The sequence below is a fragment of the Strix uralensis genome, chromosome 9 (assembly GCF_047716275.1).
Source record: "Strix uralensis isolate ZFMK-TIS-50842 chromosome 9, bStrUra1, whole genome shotgun sequence".
NCBI classification, from domain to species: Eukaryota; Metazoa; Chordata; class Aves; order Strigiformes; family Strigidae; genus Strix; species Strix uralensis.
This window is the reverse complement of record NC_133980.1, coordinates 28,133,438-28,145,451: the sequence shown is the minus strand read 5'-3', so window position 1 is coordinate 28,145,451 and position 12,014 is coordinate 28,133,438. Positions and strand designations below refer to the sequence as shown.

The window sequence follows — 12,014 nt, the reverse complement described above, 5'->3', positions numbered from 1 at the left end:
CACCCTCTGAAGCATTCATTGCTCAGTGCAGGACAGGAACCCTGGTCTGGGATGCATCTCCCTGTTCTGGGCTGAGCTTAGCAAGGAGCCCTTTGGGAGCTGCTCTCCGTGACAGTGTGTAGCCTCTCAAACAGGCAGAGATGGGCAAAGCACTGCAAGAGGGGAGAGACTTCTGCAATGCCCTTCCCTCCTGCTGGGCACCGTTGCACAACAAGAGAGCAAGCTTCTGCTCACGGGTGCACTGGACTACGCCAGGAAATACCAACAACCAGCATGCTGAGAGGTTGCTGACAGCTCCTCGGGGCCACAAGGGCTAGCAGCCACCAGCACTAGTGTCTCCTGGGCAGAACTGACCCTGAAAGACCTCGCCATGCAGTTGCAGAGGTGCCCTGTCCCCTACTAACATGCAACATGGCATCATTTCCAACACACACGTGCCAGGAACACAACTTCCTCCTACTTGTCTTTGCAGCGACAGCAAGATCAGACTAGAGCGCAACACAACGATGTTTCGCTAAAGAAGATGCCCTGCAAGATGTTGGCTAACCAGCTGGCATCCAGGCCATCTTTGTATCTTTAACATAAACGGGAAGCAAAGAAGTGGTGTGATCCACACCGCGCAGCCCAGCTTCAGTTCCGTCTCTGTGGCCCAGCCAGTCTGATCTGCAAAAGAGCAAGGCTGTGCCCTCCCCACCCCAAACTGGCACCAGCGAGGCACACACATGCCTATAATCAGAACAAGTCTACTCAGGAGCACCTCAAAAGAGGATCAGGGGAAATCGTCTTTGTGTACCACACAAATCCCAGAGACTGGCAGACAGTCGTTGAATTGGACCTGGAAAAAAGCATTTGGCCCTGCTGGGAAGGATATGGGGGAAGCCTGCTGGAAACTGAGGAAGCTGACTGGTGGAATGGACAAAACATTGGCAAAAACAGTAGAGACAGACTGGCAAGATGTGAAAAGGAAACTAACCTAGAGAGTAGAAAAATGATGGAGATACGGTGGAAACTGGAACAGAAGGAGCTGATGAACAATCTCTGGATGAGAGGAATGAGAAAAGGGGTAGGAGCAAGACTGATTCCATGCTGGGACTGAGGGTGAGGGAGAGAAAGGATAATCAAGAGTGAAAAAACAAGTTGACAGAGACAACCAAAGTAGCATGCAGGTTACACTGCAAGATAGCCAGAGAGATCACCAAAACAGCTACAGAAACTACGTCAGGCAATTTTTGAACAGTCTTCAGAGGAAATGTGACAGGCAGCCTAAATAAAAACCACCCTGAGTAATATCACTTGAGTCAAAACCAGCTGTAGATTTGGAATATACAGAAGAGCCTGACATGTTGCAGAGGCTACTTTTTTGCTAGGTGAACAGCACAGCCTCAAACAACACTAAGTTTTCTTTCTACATGCATAATTGAGAAGCAACAGCATAGAAAGTACACTGCACTGAGCCACCATATGAATTATGGAGGGCAACGGGGAACTCAGGACTTCCAACGCAGCATGTACGTGATCCATAGAGTAAGTTCTTTTTGCATCCACCAGATACTTTTCTAAAGCACTCAAGTATATGGCCAAAGAAACTCAAACAGGTAACTCACAAACTGTACAATCATTTACATATAGTAACTCAAACTTGCCAAGATGCAAGTAGAGACTTCCAAAGCAACTTGTTTCTTGTCTGGATAGAGAAGGAAGAAGATAAATGAAGAGAGGGGAATAAAAGAGTCACCTACAGCTTTGCAGAGGAAGAATGCGAGTCTGAGGGCCAGCTTTTAGTCGCTCAGTTTTTCTCAAGTCACGCTTCATGATCTCTAAAAAAATGGCAGGTAGGAAGAGAATGGGACTTTTCTCTGAAGAGGAACTGTGTGGTCTCACAAAGCCTTACACCGAGCCTGGCAGTCGAGTACAAGTGAAGCTCATGCACATTTCCTGCCAGCAGCCACTGAAGAAGACAGTGCTTCACAGGCCTGGGCTGCAGCTGTCTACCTGCCTTGAGCATGGAATCCAGAGCTGTAATTTCACATTTCCAGCAAGTTATAATGCTTTCTTCCAGTTTCCTGGTTTCAGCCCCCACAAAATTTACAGTCACAAGAGCCTTGTGGGATCACTTACGTTTATGGAGGAATATGTTTCATTAACTCCACCTTATAAAATTTGTCTCAGTTTGGAATTTATGCATGCTCCAAATACACTGTACGGGATGGCACATTAATAACAGTAAGTTGCACCAAGCCAGGAACAGATCACAGCTACACTTTCCAGGCTACTATTTCCCTGGGGACATGGCAAGGCTCAGCATGGTAAGGCAAAGCCAAGCTCACTGCCCAGTGCTGCTACCAACAGACAGATCAGGAACAGCTGGCGGGTATCCAGATGCAAGCCAGGAGTGCTCACGCAGCCTTTCAGCCAGTTCCATTTCCTCCATTTCCCATTTCTTCCCAGCTCCAGGAAATAGCCCTTTCTTTGCTAACTGCACTCACAGAACTGTGCTAATAAATGCACTATGAACTCAGAAAACACATTCGCTTGCAGCTCGTCCCATCTGCAAGGGGACAGAGCAACTATTGCACATAAAACTAGTTCCAGTGTTGACCTTCAGGACTGGAAGAAAAAAAAAACAGGCAGGGCCCTAAGCAGGGATGGAAAAAATTCAAACAAATGCTTTTTGGATCTTTCTGCTTCCACTCTGTAACAGATTTTAGAGGTTCCTTCCCTACTTTGGGGTTCCTACAGGTAGATTTTAAATTTCTGGCTTCTCCAGCTCTCCATTCTGTAGTAGGCATCAGCTGCATCTACTTACAAAACATTCATGAAAGATTACAGCTTTGTAAGGGAATTAACACTCAACCTTTCAGCCCTCTTTAGACAGCATTCACATCCTTAACGACATGGAATTTTTCTTAATGCTCAAGAGGATTCCTCTTGTATCTCTCCTAATACGGTTATTTCAGACTTTCTATTTAATAAATAATTTTACAACATTATTAAGGATGAGCAAGAACATAAAATTGTTATTTTACATGACTTCAATTATATAAAGTTGAGTCAATATGCTGTAATAAGCAGATGCCAGGAGCCTATCTACTTTCTGTGAAAGCTGTGGAGTCGGGTCATAGCCCTTTGCAAGGTGCCTTTAGCACAGCATTTTGGTTGCAAAGTTAACATTTGCATAAAGTAAAATCTATAAGCAGTTAAGTCCAGAAGAGGAAGAACAGTCCACTAAAATTGGAATACTCTAATTCCTTTTCAGAAAAGGCAAGATAATCTACCTCAGATTATTCTTGTCCTCCATCTTACAAAAAATGCCCCAGTTAATTCCTGAGCAGCTGTTCTACCCTCCAGACCTGCAGCTCCAGTCCATCTATGCTCTACCACCAAGATTTGACCTCTGTTGGAACAGCTTGTGAGGGCATTTTCAGTCAAGCACCACTTATGATTTTGGTTTCACAGAAATATTTCGAGGGCTTGGGAAAGGCTGTATGTTCTCCAGGGCCCAGAAGAGTTGGTTTAAGAATTTACTTATGGTCACAGTTAAAGGGGCACATGACTAACGTTTTGAACGGGGCCTTACATACTGCTCAGAGCCAAGACAGAACGGTTTGGCACCAGGGTTTAGAATTTCTACATAGCTTCAAAGAGCAACGACACAGCTTTGCAAAAGGAATACCCACCCAGGGCTAACAAAATAGAGATCTTTCTAGCTGAGAAAGCTGTTGAGATAGAGTGTTCTGGGGAAACACCATGTATGCGTGCCCTGTTGTTACTCTTCTCTGCAGGACAAGAAGAAATGGCATCCCCAGATAATCCAAGGAAGCAGATGACACGTCACACTACACAGGGAGGCAAAAAAATCCAGTGCTCCCTGCTGTCTAACACAGCAGTTTCTTATCTGATCCCAAATGTGGCAAGGGTCCAGAACCCCTGAACATTTCAGCTGGGCACCCAAAGACATGGCCACATGGTAAGGCTCATCACCATTCCCAACATCATCTTTCCAGCTGAATTCAAAGCAACATTCTTCCACGAGCCATGCTGTGCACCAAAATAAAACCCAAAGAACAACTCCTAGAAGCATCCAGTGCAAGCCCTGAAGTTTCATAGTTTCATACCACACAGCTACAAACACACAAGCAAAAGTGACCTAGAGCAATGCAATCCCAGAAATCCAGAAACGAAGCTTGGTATGAACACAGTACAAATGGAAATGTGTGTTTTTTAGCACAAGAACAAAAGGTTAAATGAATGGCCTGTCTTGGTAACAAAGGACACTGTTCCCAGCTGCAAAGCTGAGAAGGGTGTCAAGCACTGAAGGGAACAGACTGATAAGAGCCCAGGACAGACCAATTACAGTGGAAGACCCCACATCCTAAGGTGAGGAGGATGACAAGTTTGCAGAATATCACACACCATTTTGCTGTTAGCCCAACAGGGGAGCAGACTATAGATGTGTATTTCAAACCTAGGTTCCAAACAAGGGAAAACAAAATGTGCAGCCATCTGGTCTCTGATTTACGGAAGCTTAAGTGAGATTCAGAGGCAAAAATCCACCTTCTAACAGCCATCAACTTCTGAAGGACATTAACTAAGTTGTCCAAGCCTAAGTTGTCATCGCCAATCAGAGGAAGCCCGGAGAGGCAGCAAGGGGCTGACACCCTCTCTACTGCCCACAAACAATCCAGGTCAGATCACTCATTCCCATACATCTTAGGTGTGTGACTGAATCTATAAAACAAAGTGTTAAGAGGCAAAGTCAACTTATTTAGAGATCCTGTAAAACAAATACCACCTTCCATAGGATCTTCTAATGAGTTTTATGACACTATTTTCCCTACACCTGTTTCTGAGCTACAAAGTACCAATTACTACTCCTATTTTATGAAGTTCTGATACTAACATTCTTTACCTGAAATTCAGTCCTCCTCTCTAAACGCATTTTAGAAAGTCATCATCTCTTCCCGTTTTTTGCTCCAGTTGTACAAAAACATTTGCCTTTTTAAATCTCTATTTTGTCAGACTGAATTTGTAAGGCTGATCAGGGAAGTGGAATGAGCAAGAGCAATTTCCTCCTGCCTCCAAACCCAGCGACCAGAGTTGCACATGCAGCTTTAACTAATGCCTTACACATGTCCCTAATAAAAGTACCTCACGTGATGCACCGTAAGCATCCCGTTATCCTTTGCAATACTGCCATCACACCAACCATTTCACTGTACAGCTGTCAAATACATTTCACTCATCTGTTGCCTCCAGGACATGAATGCCAGCCTCTATAGAAAAGGGTTTTTCTGTTTCTGCTAAGAACAGAAATGGGATGAAATATTTGAAGACTGCAAACAGGAATTTCTATTCATCCCAAGGGAGAACAGGATCCTCCTCCACACCGCAATACTCCCAGCTGTGTTATCTTCACAGTAGTTGCTGGTTTGCTTCTCACCCCACTCTGGTAGTTCTCAACATAAGCCAGGAAAGCCTCCCTGTCAAACTCCCCACTTATTAATTCACAGCTTCTGTATCATTTCCTGCCCACATTAAACATCAAAGCAAGCCCAATAGGAAACCTGTATCTAATGCCCCAGTTAAAACTAGACGAAGTAAGTTATTGAAGAGCCATTACGTTTGCTTGACACTTTCTACCTTTGATAAAACCACATTTCATTTGATCATGCTTTCATCCACCCTTTTACAACATCTTTCACTGTCTTTAATTATGATTTTTTCCAAAATCCAAGATTGTGCATAATATTAAGATAAAACTAATAGGTTGCTAAAGGTGTGTGTTCACCCCATGAAGCCTGTAAGCCGCTTTCTACATTTTCTTCTCTCATCTGGAGTAGAAACCCTGAAGAGTAATTCATCATGTTCTCAGCCCTTCAATCATTCCACTCCACAATGCAGACAATTTCTCTAATTCATTTTCTGCATTTCTCAAGGTTTGCTATTAAATCCCAACCTCATCTTTCATCTATTCTGCAAATTAACAAATCATATCTGCTTGTGATCACTCCACCCAAAATTCCCCTTCGAAATTACTTCTTCTACAGGGTGTTTGCTGCTCACTAACGTCTCTAAAATAATACATTGTGCCATCAATCAAAATGGCCCAGTCTTGACTTTTTTTCCAAAGCCTCCAAACTTTGCTTTAGTGTTTTCACAACTGTCCATCCCAGAGCCTTAGCCAAATGACTTTCGACAAATTTAGTTCCAAGTTTTGACAAATTTATAACGGCTTTGCCCCTAAAACTGCTAAGTTTCAGTTCAAAGTAATCACAACCTTTGAGATAATATTTTATTTGGTTTCCAGAAATTACCTCAATTATCTTCTCACAGATCTCTGTGTTCCCACATGTCTCCTCAGAGCATCAAGTCTTCCAGGTCTTTCTATCAGCTTTTCCAATTTATATCTCACCAACTGAACTTTTACTGAAATATTCTGAACCAGACAATTAGCTAATCTGATCTTTAACAACCTGGAAATTGCTGTCACATCAGGAATGTGTTCAGCTCTTCCCAATAACTGAGTAGCACGGCTTGGTAAAAGCTTCTCTTCAGAAACTCACCTGTAGAATTCTCTGCAGGATTGAAGGAAGAGCGATAAATGCAGCCATGTTGTTCAGCACTTGCATTGTCAAACTCTTCAAAGCTGAAATATCAAACATAAAAGTTTTATGAACCAGCAGTTCATTAGGATTCAAGGAGTAAAGAGAGATCAGTCTTTCAGATTAAGAGTTTTATTTCAGTTCATGTTTTTTAGTTTGAGAAGGGTTTTTGTATTTTTTTCTTCTGCATGTTTTGCACTAAGCACACACAGCTTTTTGTATCAGAAAGTATATTTATATTTAAAAGTTTGATATCACGATGCCTCTTCCTTCCCCTCCCACACCCTACCTATATTAACTGTTCACATTTTGAGACTTAGTTTGTAGCACTGTCATTCACTTTTCCTACTGCTACCAAAAACCAATTTGGAGGCCTTGTCCATGTTATAGTGCCACAGACTCTAAAACTTCCTAGCATTACCCTTTTGATGAAACTTGTTCCTTGATCCCCAGTTCCCCAAAGTAAGAGCCAATATCAAGATATGCACGGGCCCAGCAATTCAGCTTCTTTGTGGGGATAATTAGCTAGTTAGAGCAGTTTGGGAAGTATGCACATTAGGAATGAATACAAAATAGTTATGCAGCATCCAAGTGTATTATTCTCTCATCATTTCTGGTATCACTTCAGGTTATTACTTTTCTTCAGGCATTAGCTCCCAAAAATGGATAATCTAGGGGACATTCTGAATTTAGAGGAAAAAATGATTTGAGGGAAGAGAGGTGATTTATATTTTTGGATTACTGATCTCTGCCAGACTATCCCCAGGAGTCCAGATATAGCTAACAGTCACTGGAAGGAAATAAATGGAGGAAGGACAGCATGAGAACCACCACACTTAGCTGTAATATGCTGTGATCCTTAACCACGCATAACTACAATCACTGTGGAGCACAGGGCTGGAATGGACCAAAAGACCTTATTCTGTCCCAAGACCACAGTACCTAAGTCCCTTCTTAACTAGTCTTAAGTCTCCCATTAAGGGAGGCTTTCGAAGATGTGCTGCTGACACCCACAACAGATTCAGGGCACTACAACTAGAGTAGAGTATTTAGCTGATGTATTCAAGTTCTACTGATTTTATCTACAATAGACTGGTGCAGGGATAAATGCACAAAAAAGCTAGGCACAGGAGACGACAGTGTATTATGTCAGAAGTTCCTAAAGTGCAGACTGCAACCTACTTACAACCTAGAAAGCCTTTGTACATGCTGTGCACCTTGGCTTTTTCAAAGAGACCATCCTCAATGGAACCAGCATATTAGCAGAGGCTATAGTAGGGTCCCTCTTGCATTCAGGACTCAAAAAAAAAAAAAAAAAAGTATCTGACTGACAGCTGCAGCCTACCAAAGGCCCAGCCAGAGCTCAGTCCTACAGCCACTGCAGTTCAGATCTACTGCAGGAGCAGCGAATATAGGAGTTGAGTAACAAAACTGCTTTTCTTCTATTCATTCGGTAGAGGAGGAGAGACAGCACACAGATTTTGATTAATGTTTGGGGTCACAAAAGCCAAAATACTTACATTCGGAGTATCGACACTGTGAAGAACCAGATAATTTCTGTGGGGACATCATAGCCTCCAGCAGGGGAAACCAGAGGGCCTGAAATAATCACGTGTGAGGAAAAAAAAAAACCCAGTAAGAACACAGCAGTACTAAAAAATGAGCTGTGACCAGTGTCAGAGGCCATTCCCAAAGACTCACTTCCACATTCTGAAGAACAGAATTACATTTCTCGTTACTGTAATAGAACAGAACTGAAACATGTTAAAATAACCTCAGAGCAAAGCACTTAGGGATCTGCTTTCAGTCTAGATTGCTCATATCTTAGACCAAGATACTATTGGACTGGGATCTAAGCACAGAAGACCTTTGGCTCCTGTTGCTTCCTCTCCTCCATTCTCACCCATTTCTTTGCTGGAATTGTGACAACAATCTACTTTCACTTCATTCAGTCCCCAACTACTTTTCCATGGGAGCTGCAAACTCCCTGGTGTAGGCTGTTTACATAACGGGTAGCACAATAAATGGATCCCAACTGGAAAGGGGCATCTAAATTCTCCAGGCAGGATAAAGGAGTTGTGAAAATTCAAATAATATTGTACCAGGAAAGCTTGGTCCTTCATTTGACCAGAGTCCAATCTTACTTGGGCATCAACAAAGCAATTCCAGCAGGTGGAACAGGACTGAGAGGGAGTGCAAACACTAACTCAAATCTATCCAATTAGGCAGGCGGGCCATAAGCACTCAGGGTGTGCATGCAGACACCTCTTCAATAAAACACAGCAGCTATCTGTTGCACAAAACAATCATTTAAGAGAAAAAACTGAGCAGGTCACCTCAGACACTGGACAGTGCTTGGAAGAAGTGACAGCATTCTTAACTTCCAGAAACGCCACCTCTTCAAACACGGGAGCAATGTTCTCAGTTTTCAGTTCAGTTGCATAAGTTATGCATAATCTTAGGAGTTAAGATCCCTTCTCTGTCACTGACATTGACAAAATGGAAAGGCAACCTCAATACAAGGAGGCAGGCAAACCCAGTTCTCTATGCAAGAGCTCAAGCCAGCCATATTGTCTCCATCCCTCAAAGACCAGGCTGACATGAAATTCAGGATTTGTGAACATATTCAGAACAGCAATATTCTGCAGCATCAGCTTTGTGCCACCATAAACCTGGCTCAAACCTTACTATGCTTCTTTAGTGTCTGATCGACATTCAAGCCAAAATCTCAACTGGAGCTAAAAATGAGGGAAAGGATGTTGTCTCATCTGCTTCTTCACTGCTAATACGCACTTTATTTTGTGCTTCACCCCTACAAGTGAGGGTTTCTCTCCTGTGGGTCTAAAACCTGAACCACTGCAAGAAGAACACAATGGCTGCTTGAGACGTATCAGTATCCAATAGATGGGGAAAGGAAGAAGCATGTGAAGAGAAAGTTTCAGGAGATGCAGAGGCCTTTGTTGATTTTAGTGATACATTTTTTTGTTACCTTACCTCTCGCTGTTGCTGGTCTAAATTGTGTGAATTTCTCTGGCAAAGGCCAATTGTTTTCATTAAGGTATCTTCAATATTTTCCAGCAAGGGTTGCTCAGCTGAGCCTAAGTTTTGGCAGAAAAAAAAAATTGCAATTATAAAAACTATTAGGTATGTTAACACCCAATCATTCTGCAAAATGAAATCACGCTGTTCATCTAAAGTCTGTTCACTACAGTGAACAACTAAATTATAAAGACGGGTTCTGATTTTTGGCACTTTTCCTGAATAGCACAATAAATTGAGCATATAAAATTTTTCATGTAATCAAATAAGGAAGATCGTAGCTGTGGTTTAGGATACAATTAAGAAACAAATATGGGCACTGCATTTAATTAGATGCCCATGAGTCCCTGGGCTAGTGAACAGTGCACCTGTGCATATACTAATTTTCTGTAGGCAGAACATTCTTTCTTCTCTGAGAAGTTTGCTTCAAAAAAAGCTACTTCAGATGTCTCTCATCACTGTTCACATATAATGCCTGCTAAAGCTCAGTAATGAGTCTGAGCGGATTCTAACTTAGGAAACATATCTGGTAAGCCAGCAAGAGTACCAGTCACAATCAAAAAAGCTAACAGGGCAGCTGACCATACACACCACACAGAAAAAACATCCATCACAGCTTGTTCTGGATTTCTAGCAAGATCAGTAACAAAGTAAGGAAGTGTCAGCAGAATAACAACCACAGCCACGCGAATATAAGTTAGAAAAATGTCACTGCAATACCTAAAAAACCCGAAATCGGATCTCATTATGCCAGGTGTCAGGCATATGTACTTTACATTTTTGTGTTTATCTCTTTTTAACAGAAAAGAGAATTCAACTTGATAACTCTTACTTTCATCATCTTGTGTAAGCATCAGCAACTTGCTCTGCAATCGCTGAAACAAAAGAGAGAACTCAGAACAGAAAACTTGCAGAATCTTGACAGAGGTGTTTTTAAAAGATACGGTTACAACGGCTCACCCTCATTTTCTTCCCCAGTATGACTAATGTACCATAAATGTCTTTCCAAATATGGAAAGGAAAACAGGAGCTGAAAGATGATTTTTGATTAAGAAAAACAAATTTCAGCATCATCTATTAAATATATTTATATAATAGCTACTGTCCATTAGTGAATAGTAAATTAGTTACTAGATATTTGAAGACATGCCAGAAAAATATCTGCTGAGTCTGCAGACAACTCAACATATTGCTATTTGACAGAAGAGAAATGCTTCCATGGATTCTAGTGGGAAACAAATTAAGAAGCAATAACAATATCAAACCTTAACATAGGCCATCATGCTGATGGCATGTCATGCCATGCTGGCACAGCAAAAAACGCCACATTCAGGATTTCAGTGTACTGTACCTCAAGCATAACCAAAAAGGCACCATGGATATCTCCCTTCTTCTCCAGTAAATATGAAGAAGCTTCATGGAGCTGGTGTTTCTGGGTTATCTGAGTTAAAAGAAAAAAAAAAAACACAAAGTAAATGTCTATCTTAAGAAATCTGCCAGTCTTTGTTTTCTCCACAAGACAATGACGACCAGATGGTCGGAAAGGATTGTGTCTCCATGTGTTCACAGGCGTGTTATCCCATCTGAACAGCGCTCCTACTTCCCCACCCCACTCCCAGCTACGCTGCATTTATTTCTCATCTTGCACTATTGCCACCATCAGCATTAAAACCTTAAAAAACCAAACCAAAACAAAAAAACCCCATAACTATAAATCAAGTTCAAGGACGGATTATTGTTAAAGTTTTCATAAAGGGAAGAAATAGTCGCTCTCCCAGTGCTAGTCAAATTTTGGCAGCGTTGCTTTCCAAAAAACCCCAGGCCTGTGATTTCATATACCTTCAACATATTAATCAACATTAACACAGCCAGTCTCTATTCTGCAGTTACTCAGTAGCTTCTGAGCACTAACGGCCTTTTTCTTATTAGCCCTGAGACTAAACTCAGAATCAATATATTAAATATAGCTAAACATGCTGAAGGAAAGCAGATTAGCAGCTCAAGGGGACAAACAGTGTTAGAAATGGATTGGAAGAGTATCCATGAACTAATCCACAACCTAAGATAAAGTACTTTTACAGTAGTTTAAAGAGGCAGGAGCTGATCTGAATGCTTCCCCTAGCCCCTGTCCTTATACATGTCTTTCTTACCTGGATGGTTTCTTCCAGTCTGCAGTATTCCAGAACTTTGAGCGTCTCCAGAACCTGGTCTGGGCTGTACTGACACAGCAGCTCAATGAACTGCTCAGTGATGCAGGGTGGTAAGTGTATCAGGTCTTGGTTAATGCCTTCTCTGGAATACAAAAGGCACAGGAGACTCAAGTCAAATTCTAGCCCAGAAGTTTGGTTGGAAAGAGGAGTTTCTTATCCAATT

General features: G+C 42.0%; 1 protein-coding gene across 4 annotated transcripts in view; it reads right to left on the bottom strand.

Moving 5' to 3' along the window:
• The window catches only part of VPS8 (VPS8 subunit of CORVET complex), an 86,198-nt gene that overhangs the window by 15,933 nt on the left and 58,251 nt on the right, over positions 1-12,014 (bottom strand). For all 4 annotated transcript variants that reach the window (XM_074877949.1, XM_074877947.1, XM_074877948.1 and 1 more), the window contains 6 exons: positions 11,792-11,933; positions 10,993-11,082; positions 10,474-10,516; positions 9,597-9,700; positions 8,123-8,201; positions 6,564-6,646 (listed from right to left, as the gene is read on the bottom strand). In XM_074877949.1, the coding sequence (XP_074734050.1) occupies positions 6,564-6,646; positions 8,123-8,201; positions 9,597-9,700; positions 10,474-10,516; positions 10,993-11,082; positions 11,792-11,933 (541 nt within the window). The remainder of the gene's footprint in view (positions 1-6,563; positions 6,647-8,122; positions 8,202-9,596; positions 9,701-10,473; positions 10,517-10,992; positions 11,083-11,791; positions 11,934-12,014) is intronic.